At 45.7% G+C, this 14,989-nt stretch overlaps 1 protein-coding gene across 1 annotated transcript in view; it reads right to left on the bottom strand.

Moving 5' to 3' along the window:
• ERO1L (ERO1-like (S. cerevisiae)) overlaps positions 1–13,966 on the bottom strand; it is a gene marked incomplete at its 5' end in the record, with an annotated part of 14,935 nt that extends 969 nt beyond the window's left edge. The window contains 14 exons of the mRNA XM_009707975.1: positions 909–1,042; positions 1,620–1,706; positions 2,068–2,137; positions 2,898–3,144; positions 5,258–5,350; positions 5,521–5,547; positions 6,515–6,526; positions 7,892–7,929; positions 8,704–8,824; positions 9,306–9,379; positions 9,475–9,551; positions 10,029–10,067; positions 12,181–12,264; positions 13,847–13,966. Coding sequence (XP_009706277.1) covers positions 909–1,042; positions 1,620–1,706; positions 2,068–2,137; positions 2,898–3,144; positions 5,258–5,350; positions 5,521–5,547; positions 6,515–6,526; positions 7,892–7,929; positions 8,704–8,824; positions 9,306–9,379; positions 9,475–9,551; positions 10,029–10,067; positions 12,181–12,264; positions 13,847–13,966 — 1,223 coding nt within the window. The remainder of the gene's footprint in view (positions 1–908; positions 1,043–1,619; positions 1,707–2,067; positions 2,138–2,897; positions 3,145–5,257; positions 5,351–5,520; positions 5,548–6,514; positions 6,527–7,891; positions 7,930–8,703; positions 8,825–9,305; positions 9,380–9,474; positions 9,552–10,028; positions 10,068–12,180; positions 12,265–13,846) is intronic.
• Positions 13,967–14,989: the final 1,023 nt, after the last annotated feature.

Genomic DNA, 14,989 nt, shown 5'->3' with positions numbered 1-14,989 from the left:
AGTGCACATCCCTGGATGGATTTAAAAGACGTGTAGGTGTGGTGCTTAGGGACATGGTTTAGCGGTGGGCTTGGCTGTGCTGGGTTAACAGTTGGACTTGATGATCTTAAAGGTCTTTTCCAAGCTAAACAATTCTATGATTCTAAGGAGGACGCAGCAGCTGTGCACAGGAGGGGGAGCACCCCAACATCCTCGGGGCAGAGCACTGCGGGGTTTTCCCAATTTGAGGCACATCAGGGTCTCCCCACTGCTGGCGATTCACACCGCTCAGCAGGTTTGAAGCAAGACACAGCCGGACCCCCTGAGCTTTAGCATCAGCAGTAACATCCCCTGAAGAATCCTTTGAAAAACCTGTTTGCCAGAAACTCCAGGCCTTTCACCACCACTAAGGGGTAATGTATAACCGGAGTGTCTTGCGATCTCCTCTCCCTCCAAAAGGCCTCGTTACCCTCCTTTTCTGCCAAAAACTCCTCGTCCAGCCCTCCCCGGGGGCCAGACGGATTCCTGTTCAACGCCAACAGGTCTGAGAATGAACTGGTGGAAGTGAGAAGCTTGAAGGAGAGCGCTAATGGGAGCATAGAACAAAGAAGGGCAACCCTGGTCTGGGACAGCATGCTCTGAGGACAGAGTCACACAGTTTTTTAAAAATTACCAAATTCTTTGTATCTTAATACAAATGCTTCCTTGAATACCTTACAGAAATGTAGAGTATAAAGAAATTGGTTTGAATTGTTCCAACTGTTGCACTCCATATTAACATCACGCGATATCTGAACGCTTCTTTACGAGACAGCATGATCAGAGCAGGAGTTAACACCAATAGCGCCGATAAGAACTGATCGTTTAAGCTTAAAGGGGATGTAACACGGCAGCTTGTGCAAAAGTAGAGGAAAAAGGCTCAAACTAACCTTCCAAAAGCATTAAATAAGGCAACAATTTCTTGTCGGGTCAGCTGGAATCCATAGGAGGGGCCGCTTTCAGGTATCTTTTCTATCAGGTTTTCCGAAAAGAGGATCTTCAGCGCTGTACCCAAGCCCTGCGTCTGTGCGTGACAAATAAGATCGTTTAATAGCGGGGCGACATCCAGGGTCTGACTCACAAGTTGAACTTTACTTCCCTCCTTCATCTTTCAAGGCCTCCTGTTGACATCGTCTCAACAGAGCAAGACCTGGATTTCACTTAACACAGCTCAGAGCAGGGAGCAGAACAGAGCCAGGGCACTTTATTTATTTAGGGTTGCTGTGACAGCAGAGCTACCCGGCAGAGGATTCCCATCGAGGTTTGACCTCGTGTAAAACTGAGTGCCGATCTCGCTGAGCCCCCAGTTTTACAGCACCCTCTGCCCTGGCTTGCCAGAGGCTCTGTGCTCCCTCCCCTCTCCCGGGGAGCAGCTGTAGCAGCGTAACTCAGTTTTCAGCCGCAGAGGCAAGAGGCCGCTGCTGCCAGGCCTAGAGAGCCGGAATCAGCACACTGCTTCCTCCTGACCGGACCAGGTAGTGACTCCAGCAGCCCCGCTCCATACCTAGGAGCTGACCGGTATCCAAGAACCACATCTGCACACCACAGTCCCACGAGATGTGGTGCTTCCAGATGTGTCCCCAGCTGCTGACAAAGCTTACCTGCAACTTCCCCCACAGACGACATTTGAAGCAGCCAACACAGTCCATTATCTTTGAAATATTCTTAAAGTGTAGCCTAAATTCCTCCTAGGGGAGAAGACAGTCAAGCTGATCGTGGTTACGCAGCAATTCAAACTTCTTCTATGTGTTAATCCAAATCCAATAATGGATCCTGGACTTCAGGCTAAATTCAGTGGGACCAAGTTAGGGAAATGCCTCCTGAAGCGGGGTCCCCAGCGCCAGTTCACCACCCTCCTTCAGGCACACCCTCCTGTCTGTAGTTACCCGCAAGTATCCAAACCATTCAGAAAGCAACAGGAATTGGAAATACCTGACCCAGCACCTTCAGCGTACTGAGGTCCCTTTCAGATCCAGTATTATCCCAGACACACACCTGAAAATACCCTTTAGGGAATGAGTGCCCCAAAGGGAAGGGCTGGCCCATTACCTTTAGTTTCGCAGCTTCTTTTTTATTCCCAGCGAATAATGAGTTTTCATTGAAATGCAGTGGGAAAGACCTGAAATAGAATGAAAAAAGAGTTTTCTCTCTCCACAGCTTGTTTGTACAGCTGAAGTCCAGATCCACAGAAGTATCTGGTTAGGTACGCGAGTTAAACTGATTCGTGTTCGACGTTGGACATCTCTAGATGTATTTTAAGCGCAAGCTGCTTGTTTCTTAGATCTCTTGTAGGCTTTCAATTTTAGCTTGCATCTCACCTTGGAGACATTTTCAGCAATGGCTCTGCGGTTTCTAAGCAATTGTAGTCTGTTTTCTACCAGTCGTAAGCACTGAAGGCACAGGAGTGCACAGGATAAATTCAAACCTCGATCACATTAGGAGACACCTATTTCCATCTGGTTCCGGCACCTTCTATTCCTCTTACTCCAAACTCTGTCCAAGAGCCCAAACCTCTGTTACCAACATGTTTAGGATTTCTTTCTACTTAAAAACACAAAGCCAGGACTGGTATTCCACAGATGAGTCAAACAGGTAGCCAATTTCAGAGCTGACACATAGACAGTTATTAAATTCAATTCTGCTAAAATCAAAAAGGCAGCCTAGACTATTAAACTGCGGGCCTAATTACCCTGTTTTGCAATTTGCATACAGACACCAACATACTCCCAGCAATACTACGCTACTGCACAAATCGTACTACCCCACTGCAAGTAAGAACCCAGAACCTGCCTTTCTAGGCGCTTTAAGCGAAAGGTTAAGCGCGTTCAGAGATGCCAGGGTTGAAAGAGCCATTCTCCCCAGGAACTGAATGTAATTACTTGGCCAGATGGAGAATTTCCAGCAATAGGTTTTTCATTTCCACATCGTGGCTTTTATTCCCCGTGTACAGCTGGAAACCTGGGCGCTCAAAGAACGGCAGCACTTTGGATAGGGCCCGCAGCTCTATCAGGTAGAGAAAATACAGGTTCTTGAGTCTTCTGGGACCTTCTCCTCTGGTGATGACTTCATCAAATCTCTGCTGGAACTCTGTAACATTGGGGCCCCATTTCTTCTCTGACCACGTATCTGAGAGAGAAAAAAAAAACAAACAACAAACAACCCAAAGATGTGAGGCAAATGGATACAGTTCTGGTTCAACTCCTCCCACCACCCCAAGCTAAAATGGTGAAACGTAACTCTAACCAGGGAGATCCAAGCCTTACAATAGTCACAGCCCTTTCACTAACCACAAATCGTTCAAGAGTCGAGAGAGGGATGCTTTTAACCAAACTCAAACCCCAACAAATGGCAGAACTGCAGACCTTTGTCAGTTGGTTTAACACACGACCCAGGCTTACAAGCAAAAGCTAAAAACAGAAGCCGCCCATTTTAAACAGAGTTAAATCACTTGAAGAGTTTCTCATCAGGTGAGCCGATTGTTTCTGAGAGCAGTTCCATGTAAGCTGGTGACAGCTCAACATCTGTCTGCCAGTCAAGAGGATGGGATGGGTGTGGAGGTCCCTTGGTTCCTTCACTCCTGCCCATAAAAGCCACTGATTTACTGCAGAATTTGGAAGAGTCTTTGGTCTGAGCGTCTGCGGAGGTGGACAGTGCAGGCCTCCTGATCTTGTTGCCCTAGGAAGCAGCGTGGGGACCAGAGGCTGGGAGGCTTCCTAATGTAGAGGGACATCTTAAGAGAATTTTCTCTGTTACAGAAATGCAAGAGAATGAAAGCAGCCAAGGATCAGAGGAGACTGACCTCTGTTTTCCCTTATCAAGCCCACAGGTTTCACAAAGAATGCTTCTGTTTGCTCATCTTATCGTGTACTTAAGATTATATAAAGTAAGTAGTGGAAGATATAATACAGTCATAACAAGCTGATGTATAAAAATGAGAGAATTTTCTCTGTTACAGAAATGCAAGAGAATGAAAGCAGCCAAGGATCAGAGGAGACTGACCTCTGTTTTCCCTTATCAAGCCCACAGGTTTCACAAAGAATGCTTCTGTTTGCTCATCTTATCGTGTACTTAAGATTATATAAAGTAAGTAGTGGAAGATATAATACAGTCGTAACAAGCTGATGTATAAAAATGAAGGCAAAAAAAAAAAAGAGAAGCTTTATCTTCTAAATCACCAAAGGATAACTGGCCGAGCAGGAAAGAACTCCTTCCCAGCTCCGAGCTGAGGCAGGCTCTCTACAAGGCGACTGTGGCACCTGCAGATGGAAATCCCTGCGTGGATGAAAGCTGAGCCAAGGAACACCTTCTCGGAGCAGAGATCACCTTCTGTAGCCTTTCACACACAGAGGCTGTCCCGTTCTACAGGGCGACAGACAAAGCGACTGATTTTCCTAATCCTCTCTGCAGTCCCAACTCATCTCTTGCCTTTGATGTTTCTCTTGTTATTCTGTCTCCCAACTCTAACATAGTCTAACTCACATCAAGGTGAGGCCTACGTGGGCTGTAGAGACTTAAATGTAATTACTTAGTTAAATCCAAATTACTTGTCCAAATTCCAACAGCTATCTCTAAATCTGTACTTGATTTTTGTACACTTTAGCAGAGCAGAGGCAGTAGGCTTGGTCCACAGGTACAGCTCTGACCTACTCTGAATAAATCCTTTGGGAAGTCAGTCAGAACCTGCATCCCACGCTGCATGAGCGGCATGCCACAGCCTTTGGCCACGCGAGACACGCAGATCATGTCTTCACATCACACTCGATTTTTAACCCCAGGCTTGAAATTTAGATTCTTCAGATAGCTACAAATGGACAAAGGCACGGAAAGGAAATGGAAATGGCAGATGGAAATGGATCAAGGGTCTTGGGAATGCCCAGCCAAGTATTTCACAGTCTAAGAGAGATTATTGCTAAACTGTCCGTCATAAAGACAGGCTAGGAGGGGACAGCCTCGATACGCAGTTAGAAACCCACTCCAAAATAACCTTGGAGGAAGAACAGAAGGAATACGTGCTGGAAGTCTTGGTACAGAGCACAGGCCAGCCATTTTCAGACCTGAATGCATGTGGTAACTGCATTCCTAGTTCTGTTACACAACCTGGGTGCTGAGGGAGGGAGGAGAAGAACACAGAAGCAGACCTGAACCCTGCTGAAACGAGCTCCAGGTAGCGTTTAGCAGAACCACAGAAGTGTCAATTTAGGATTGACGCAGGAGAGCTAAGGCAGAAAGTAGGATTTACCTTGTAAAAGGTACCTGGCGCTCAAATGGATGTTGATGCTCGCATGGAGACCAGAAATGAGTTTGTAGAAAGCTCGTTTCTCAACACAGACACCTGAAAAGACATGGGCACTTTAAGATACCGAAAGCGTACATTGAATTTTTTTCTCCTGGCTGTCAGACAGACATCTAATCCCACTTGAGCATGGCCAGTAAGTCCCACCCACTCCCTGGCCATTTTGTGTTCATCCCAGGAAGAGCAACCAAGTTTAGAACACGGATTACCTTTCAGCCACTTGTAAAACGTTTGCCCTGGAAACAAAAGGAAAACAAGGCCGTCAGTTTGAGGGTATCGCCCAAGCCTGATGCCCTGAAACCACCTCTGAGGCCAGCCCCTAGAGAGCCTCTGCCCGCTCCAGTTTGCAGAATCAGGGAAAGGAGCACTAGAAGAGCATGAAAATAGTCTTCTTCCCCACCCTTCTGACTGATGCTTCTATAACACAGTGTGGCAGCAGCTAAATGTAGCTCGTGGTCTTTCCCACCAATCTCAGCAAGGGCTCGGGGAGGGGCAGAAGCGCCGCAGAATGGCACAGTGTAGAGGAAAACAAGGATCACGGATTGCTTTTCTCTTCTGGCCAGGGTGGGGAAAGGGGTATTTTTATAAAACAAACAAACAAAACCACACAGTGCAACTAAGTGCGTACAATCGCACAAGTCAGCGTTTCACACCACCCCTGCTACCTGCCTGAATGTAATTGGGAGAACATAAAATAACTTGGAGATAATTTGGAGGCAGAAAGACATGATGTATACATGGGCCCAGTGCTGCAGAGGGTGAAGAGCTCCAGGCGCCGTGAGCCCTGCAGGGCCAAAGGGAGCTGGGCACCCAGCTCCTACCAGCTGTCAGAGGCTGTTGGGACTATGAGTCTTCTCAAAGCTCCAGCCCGAGAGCTGCTTTCTCTGCAATAACAAGCACTGGGAAAAAAAAAAAACCAAACCATACAACGCAAGTCCCATTCCTGAAGGCTTAACGGCACTTCAGCGACTATCTTCAAATAATACTCTTAAAATTTTAAGACCTCCACGCAAGGATGGGCTAGCCTCAGAGGGATCTCTCCTCAGGGTTCTGAACACAGCAGAATTTCAAGACAACTTCTGATTTGCCTGAATAACGATTTTGCTAAGCAGATGCATTATCTCATGGTACAGCTTGTGACAGCATGGTAAAGACACCACATTTGTTTCTGTTATCAGTAAAAACAAACAGACTGCCACTCACCTCCATCATCTCCTGATGTAAAAAGCACGAGTGGTGGAGGGAGAGAAAAAAGAGGAGATAAAAATTACACATGACCAAAATTAAACTCCAAAGCACAAGCATTAAGATTGCTCCGTTAATCTCCTCTGACAAGAGAACGAGCCTCTCCAGGGAGGTTTAGAAATGCTCTGAACACAGAAGACATCATCTCAAACTGCAGCAGTGAACACACCAGATGAGCAATGCTACTGAATAACCTGACCAACGCAGGACGAATCAATATTTGCAAAGGAAGTAAAACTACCACACAGCCGAAGCAGAGACCAGAAAACCAGGGACACCAATGTCTACCCCTGCCAGAGATCTCCTGCGTGACGTCCGACAGGATATTCAAAGACCCCATCCCTGCTTCCTGCAGTTTAGCAGCCACTTGCAACAACTCTGGCAGGTATCAGGTCAGATCCTCTATTTTCATGTCCTCCTGCTTCCTCACCTGCAAAACAGCAGCGCTTCCCTCCCCCCTCAACGTACCTGGGTTATTTCAATCAGATCTTGCCCGTAACAACGGAGGTGGTCAATGGAAGCACTGATATTTTAAAGGACATTGTACATTTCCTTCACCAGTGCTGCCCCTGAAGTGCCACTCCTTCACACAAGGGTCAAGAGAGGTGGGGAAAGCACCTACACGGTTTAGGGTAAAATCAAGAGACCACCCCAGAGGGTACTGCTGGAACGGTGTTCAGGTCAAACGAACGGGGAGCGGGGCTGCTGATGTTTTAGATGTCTGGGCAGGATGGGGCATCAGGAGACATGGGGTCTCTTATCAGCCTTGGGCAAGAAGCTCTTACACTTCCAAAACCCTTCCCTACTTTCCTTTACACTGTCTAGCCTTAGCCTTTAGGGCAGAGGTCCTCTTACTGGATGGTTTCCACAGAGGATCCCAGCCAGGTTCTCATTTCAGACCGTCACAGATGGTTTGGCATTGCCGAGTATAGAAACCAGGGACCCAGGAAGAGTGCAGAGTTCAGTCCTGCTCCCAGTCCCTCCAAAGCTCACATTTCTTCCAGGAGTGGCAAATCAGATCTTTCTTTCTCCATCAAGGATGCTAGAAAGCCACACTTCCAGGTGCCCTTGCGTTAGCCATAAAATTCTACACTTGATAGAATCATAGAATCATTATGGTTGGAAGAGACCTCAAAGATCATCAAGCCCAACCGTTAACCTAGCACTGCCAAGTCCACCACTAAACCATGTCCCTAAGCACCACGAAAGATCAAGTTCAAGAGCTACAACATATTTCTCATTCAGTAGGAGAAGTAGCTCAGAGAGCATTTACTCTTCCTGGAGCTAGGATCAGTACACTACTAAACTACTTACTGAGATAAATAAATGACTCACCTCTACCAGATGCCAAAGGTCTTTTTACATTCTGAGGCCTAAGAGGAAAAAAAAAAATCATTTAAATAAGATACACAAATAAGTTACTGTCTCCTTGCTGTGCAGAAACACAGCACAGCAGAAGCAGTTACTTCTCTTCAGTCAAACAGCCTAAGAAGATCTAAGAACCCCTTCCATGCTTTAGCTTTGCTCAAACAGGAAAAGGACAGAGCAAAATGTGGCTTTCTCTGGTTTTTGGGTTTTGTTTCTTAATTCTTTCTTTAGAAAAAACAGCTAGGAAAACTCAAGTGTCTACAGAGGTGCTAGTGGACATCACCCCATGGCCTTGGTGCAACGTGATACACTGGTATGAATGGGGAGCAGAACCCTAGAGAGATCACAGCAGGCAAGACTACAGACCAGTGCTCACCAGTAGTGTGCATCAGCCCCAGGAGTACCCACAGCAGAGTTCAAACTGGCACGGAGGCTGGGACGAGAGCTCCTCACCTGTGCAACGGCCAGGGAGGACAGGATGGCGTGCTCAGGACCACGGCACACACGAGATGTGCACGCCCTGCTAGACTGCTGTCTCACCATGCTGCAGGGCTTGCATCGGGAGCCTGCGCCAGGGCAGGCCGTGGTACAAAGAACAGCCAAGGGAGGGGCTCACAGGGCAGCCACATGCTTGTCCCCTCCTCTGACAGCCCACGCTGTACAAGCATTGCAGCAAAGACCGGAGGATGGGGGATTAATTGAGCAGTTAAAGCATACGCAGCGCCTCTGCATAAACTGGCGCCTGCAGGCTTGTGGAACCTGTCTCCCAAAGCACCTACTTGAAGCAGTTTTCTTCGTAAATACTGTTCCAAATTTTCCAGGCATCTGGTCCTTTGTAGCCAGTATAGCGTTCAGGATTCAGGAGTAAATCCACGTACTCCGCGTCAGGAGAATAAATGTCTGCAAAGCAGAGTGCTGGGTCAGTGACAAAAACTTCTGAAGGAAAATAACATCTTCCAAGGCTGATCCAGCCACCCCTTCGCATACCGAATGGTCTCGCTAGCAGAGAGACCAGCTCATCCCTCTCCAGAGAGGCAGGTGCATAATATTTGCCACGCACCAACCCACTGCAGGAGGGCAAAGCTCTCTGGCCTTCAGAGCTATCAGAGCGCAAGGCCACTGATGGCAAAGCAAACTGTGGGCATGCTCCCTCCAGGCTGCTAACTCGCTAAACATGGCAAGACCCTGACCAGCAATGAAGCTTTGTCAGAAACATCTGCATCATATTATTTTCAAAATACTGAGCGCAGGGGGAGTGGAGAAAAGAAGAAATGCTATATATGCTCCAGGCTTGCTGAAATACTACACATTGGCCTGAACGTTCTGCAGAGGTGCTTAAAATCCCATTACAAGACTTGTCAGATCTAACAGGTCCCTATACCATCAGCTTCGCAGAAGCTGTCTGAAGAGTCATCATGCCGTGTCCACTGGAGCACTGCCTGCTGGGTTTCCTTGCTGCAAAGAAAATGGAAAAAGACTATTAGGAATTTTGAGCACTAATACTAGGTTTCCTTCAAGACAAGTAAGGATTGTGGAAAAAGCAGTCAAACCTCAAAGAGCCATCAACAGCTCCAAGTCTCTTGGCTTCTTCACATTCTTCAGCAAGGTTATTGGCTTCTTCCGAATACTGGGTTGAAAAGCAAAGGGGTGGGGAGAGGGCAGGATTAAAAAGCAGTTTTTCTGCTGTTACAATTCTGCCTTTAATGCACTAACCAGTTGAAGCATCAGAAACACTTTCATGATTCATCCCACCCTGTATTTCCACAGGATGTCTGCAGATATCCAGAGGCTTATGCAACTGTGATGACTGTTGCAGGACTCACAGCAGCCCCTGGCACTGCCATAGGAGCACTCTGCGCCTGGCGATACCTGCTCTTGGAGAAGTCTGCTAAACTGCTCTGCCTTAGCGGAGGCAAATACCTGACTTCAGGACAGCCACCCCAAAGGCTCTATAGCATGCCAAACCCTCGAAGAGGGTAAAAATTTAGCCACAAAGTGCATCCTAACAAATACTGCCCATCTGATTAAGGCTGCTCTTATCAGCTGCAGTGACATGAAACTGGTCCTATAAGCTGCGTCATTTTGTACACACAGACACACCTACCTTGTAACTTCCAGATCTGATTCCATCGGGGACTTCATCCTGAAAGACAAAATTGAGCGTGTCCTACGTGGGGGGCTGATGAAGCCTTTCAGCCTCATCTTTGAGAAAGATTAGGAAGGTTACCACAGTTTCTAGAAGTTAGAAGGTAATCAAAGCACTCAGCTCAGCTTACAACACATCCAATTTCTGGCTCTTCCACAGACTAAAGTTAAGCAATATTCTTGGGTGTTTTATTTTGATTTTTCGCAAGACTCCCCTTCTGAAAAGGTCAGCAGCCTTCCACGGGTGCTACGTCAGGTTATGTTTTGCTTACCCAAGCGTAAGGTTGGGGAAGCCAACATAAACTTCAGAGGAGCTGGAGTTGCCTCTGGTCAGCTGATGCCTGGCATCCTGTCTCCCAGTGATGCTGGCGCTCCTGGCAGGAGCCCAGGCGCCTCCTCAGATATTGCATCTACCAGCCCCTGCCACACATCATTCAAAAACTGCCCTTTTACCACTCCCTCACGTAACGTCAGGCTTGCCAGCCCCACACAACCTGAGCAGTAAGCACAAGACAATCAGGCCCTAAATTCTCCTCAACTTTCATTTCCTCCATCAGTAGGAAGGCAATAAAAACACTTCTACACTGCGGGAGCAAATACTATGATGGCAAGTAGCAGAGGAAGAGAAAAATTAAGCAATGAATAAGAGTTATTTGTTGTTGCTTTCAGAATGAAATGGACCCAAATCAAAATAATTAAAAACAGCAGTGACACAGTCAGTTCTTAAAATAAGAACTTCTAGCTAATACTAACATAGTTGTAACAGTACTCCGTCATGTTGGTGATAATCATTACCAAAACCATACTTTTTAAGGAAAAAAGTATTTAAACAAAATTTTGGGTTATTTGGGGGGGGGAAGTCATCGCTCCATTTTAGGTCCACGATAGGTGTTTTTTGAAGACTAGAGAAGCAAAAGATACTTGTTTAAGGGGTAGGGTAGTTGCTGAGAAGACAAATGAATTTAACATACCTATCAGAATTTATGTAACAAGTGATGTCCACACACACCCCCATTCCGGATTCTTTCAAGGTGTCATATCAGCTTAGATGTTCTTTTTTCAGCAAACAACTACGCTATATCAGGTTATCACAGAGTTACCAGGTGAAGGGAACAGAGACCCACTTCACTGCAGCATACTTTAAATCATACATGAAAATAAACCAGCGAGGTGGAAAAATGCACACAAGTAGGGTCAGGAGGCCTCTTCCACTGAAAGCACTTATTGCACCATTGGCACGGCATACCCCTGCGCACCGTTAACATACAACCTGCTCTGGAGACCCAGGAATGAGAGTGTAAGGCAGTCTGTTGCTGGCTGCCAACCCACAAAAGATAGGCTGGGTGGCATTTTCACCACCTCTCTCAACCCAGCAAAACAGTTCTGATTCACTCCCTTTCTCATCCCCTTCTTCTCAGGCAGACACCTGGAGTCAAGATGTTTTCTTTTAGCTCACTGAACAAACCCCTTTTGTCCAGGATATGGGGACAAGAGGTGGCATTTTCACCACCTCTCTCAACCCAGCAAAACAGTTCTGATTCACTCCCTTTCTCATCCCCTTTTCAGGCAGACACCTGCAGTCAAGATGTTTTCTTTTAGCTCAGCGAACAAACACCTTTTGTCCAGGATACAGGGACAAGAGTGTTTGCTTTTGTACTGAGAAACAGAGGACTCTGAAACAGCCATTTCGCATAAAGAGAGGGGGCTGAAAAGGGGCAAGCCAAATTCGTCAGCCAAAACTGCAAATCACAGTGCAGCTCACGGGCCAACAGGGTGAATATCCTAGCAATTAATGCAAGAGGCACTTCTCGTAACAACAGTGGATTTGCCCAAAAAACATCTCACTAAATCCAAAGAGGGACCAGGACAAGTTTTTGGTCATTCACAGAGGGTCAGCTATTGAAAGCATCGCCTTTCTTTAAACTTTCAGAACTTAGCATTTTGGCCTTTCTCATTGACACCAGTATTACTGCACCTAAGAAAGCTCCATCGGAGTCACAGATTTGCTATAGCTAAAATAATGAGCAGAGCAAGTAATTTCCCTGCTTCTTCCTCTTGGTCTGCAAAACTCAAATATAGAAAAGTGGTAAAAGAACAGGTTTGGTACTTACAGATGGGCAGGGCTTTACAGCACAGTCTCTTACTCCACAGTGACTGTTGTCATTCCAAAAAGGACAAGGTTTCTTTAGGTTTACCTACAAATAACATATTATCCTATTACACATTTCCTCTATGCAACCAAGCCAACCTTCCACACCAGTTTACTAAGACACATCTTCAGCACCTTAGTGCAAGACTTCAGATAACAAAACTTAGTGCAAGGTTGAGTGCAGTGAGAGTGGAAACAGATGATGTTATTCATCTTAAAGCTGATCACACTCATTCACTTGTCTCTCATACGAGATGCATGCACCCATGCAGCCTGATCAGGACTGTTTGAGGTAACACAGAAGACAGGATGCATAGGCCACCGATTCCTAATCACACCCTGAGGCTCTTGTTGAGCCACGACAAACTGGGTTTTGGACAGGTTGGTACCCTTTAGTAGCCAACAGTTACTATGGGGCAATCTTTGGCCTTGTAATATTGTTCACTTTGTTCTCCGTGAATCTCACGGGAAGTTTGCTGCTCATTGATTTTGTTTCCTTGTTTTGGGCATCTTAGGACTCCAGCCTGCCTCCTTGTTAGAGGAGCAGGGAGGGGATGTGCTGCAGCCTTGCTGCCATCCACCTGTGGCCAGAGTGCAGGTCTTCTGCTGTCATCTGTGCTCTGGACTTGTCGGGAACAAATAATTCCTTGGTGTTTCCCACACTGATTGCTATCGCCCATGTCCTTGTTACCAGTACAGCTTATTCTTTTAATCCTCGCTTTGCCGTTTCTTCTGGTGCTTTCACACACAGATGTTACCACTCATGTTTCATTCAGACCAATCTTAGTATTTGTGTTACAAATCCCAACACTGGAAGGGGAAAGGACATTAACTTCTTTAACAAATCCTAGTCTTTCTTTTCTGTGAGTTGGTATCAAGTATCAGTCTTCCCAAACACTTAACATTTAAAAAGATTTTGTGGGTTTGGTAAAGAGGGAGAGCAGGGAAAAGCAGCTCTACTCCAGTGATTTTATGTATGGGCCTGTTCTAGTTTTCAGAGCAGTGAAGTTGGGAACTTTTTAAACTGTTCTTACAGAAGAGCAAATACTTGTGTTGTCTGCGGCATCAATTAGGCAACAGTCCCTGTTTGGTAGCTGTGTGCAGCAGGTAAAATGCTGCCCCATAACCCAAGCACACTCAGACAAACCCCACATTTAGTCATACACCTGCAGCCTCCCTGAACGGGAGCAGAATCCATCTGATGATGATGGGCTGGCAGTAACGGCCATCAATTCACCTGAATGTTTGGTAACTAAACTGGGCTTGCCATATCAATGAGGAGACACTATGAATACCCTCCTTATGCAACGTGAATCTCCAGTGATCAACATTTTTGAGCCACAGCTCAACAAAAAAAGTTATTTCATTGTCTACTGCTTAAGTTCTTAAGTGGGAAAATGTGTAAGAAAATATCTTTAAAATTGTGCATCTTATAAGCATGTTGTACTACATTAAGATTCTCCTGATAACAGAAGGGTCCCACTTACTGACTGCATTCTTAAAAGATCAGGATTAAAATGGAGGTATCTGATTTGGAAGAGATCAGCAATAACTTCAAGGGAGATTTAAAAAAAAAAAAAAAAGCAGCACCATACAAAATAAACACAATTCTCGTATGAGAAAATTACCTTGTAGTATCTAAAATAGTCACTCTCCAGAAGTTCATTCAGTCTAGGAAAAAGCTTGTAGTTGTTGAAGGCATCAATGGTTTCTACATCACAGGTGCAGTCATCTAAATGACCAGTAACCTATGGGACAAAAAACCCCAAACAACTGAATATGAACAACTTAGCCGGTACTTTTTAACACTGCAGACAATAAAACAATTCACAATTGTCTTTCCTTTTACCAGCGGGTCAACTAGTTAAGTTTAATCAGAATTAAACAACATTAAACAAGACTGTGCTGAATTGGCAGAGAACATTTTTCATGCATCCTTTAGGATGTGTCCTGTACTTGTTGCTTGGGCATGGGCAGTTTTATTTGGGAACAATTTTCCTCTAACACACATCGATATATTAGAATTCACTGATGTCAAAGTAACAGATATCAAACAGACACTTCCATCTCTAAAAAGCAGAGATGACGGACACATTCAACTAGACTATGTCACACACATACACAAAAACCACACAGCCCTTGTCCACACATCAGACAGTTACACAGATCACGGATGTTTCCGTCAGGGCCACATCCATCAAGACACTGGATATCGGCTGCTGTAGCAGCTGAGAGCCATACACGCTGCCAGCTTCGGTTCCCGTTTGAGACTATCCTCAGTTTGTCACTCCTGTAGGATGGCATACAGGTAAGAGCTGGCATTTCCATAAGGGACCAGTTAGGCAACAACAATGCCACCGAAGGTTACTGCACTCAAAGAAAGTCCTTGTTGTTAATCAACTGTGCTGCAGCCATTTGTTTAACCAGAACCACAGCAACAGTCTCTCTTGCCTTAGAGAGCCATTTGGCAAGAAAACATTTGTTCTAAATCTGATGTAGAATGCTAATACTTCTTGCATCATCCTGAACAACTCAACAAGCTGTTTGCAAGCCCTGAAGGAGAAAGAAAGAAAAAAAAAAAAAACAACAAAAAAAAGTGGCACAAATTCAGCTATGGCTTTCTGACACGTAGATTACTGTCTGGATGACAAAAGTTGCACAACATAGAGGCAGTTTTGCTTCCTCCACACCCCTGACGAGTACTTGGGGAAATCATAGAATCCTTTAGGTTGGAACAGACCTTTAAAGATCATTGAGTCCAACCATTAACC

The sequence above is a fragment of the Cariama cristata genome, unplaced genomic scaffold (assembly GCF_000690535.1).
Source record: "Cariama cristata isolate BGI_N322 unplaced genomic scaffold, ASM69053v1 scaffold20179, whole genome shotgun sequence".
In the NCBI taxonomy this organism is placed as follows: Eukaryota; Metazoa; Chordata; class Aves; order Cariamiformes; family Cariamidae; genus Cariama; species Cariama cristata.
The sequence above is the reverse complement of the archived record's forward strand: the minus strand, read 5'-3'. Positions and strand labels throughout refer to the sequence as shown.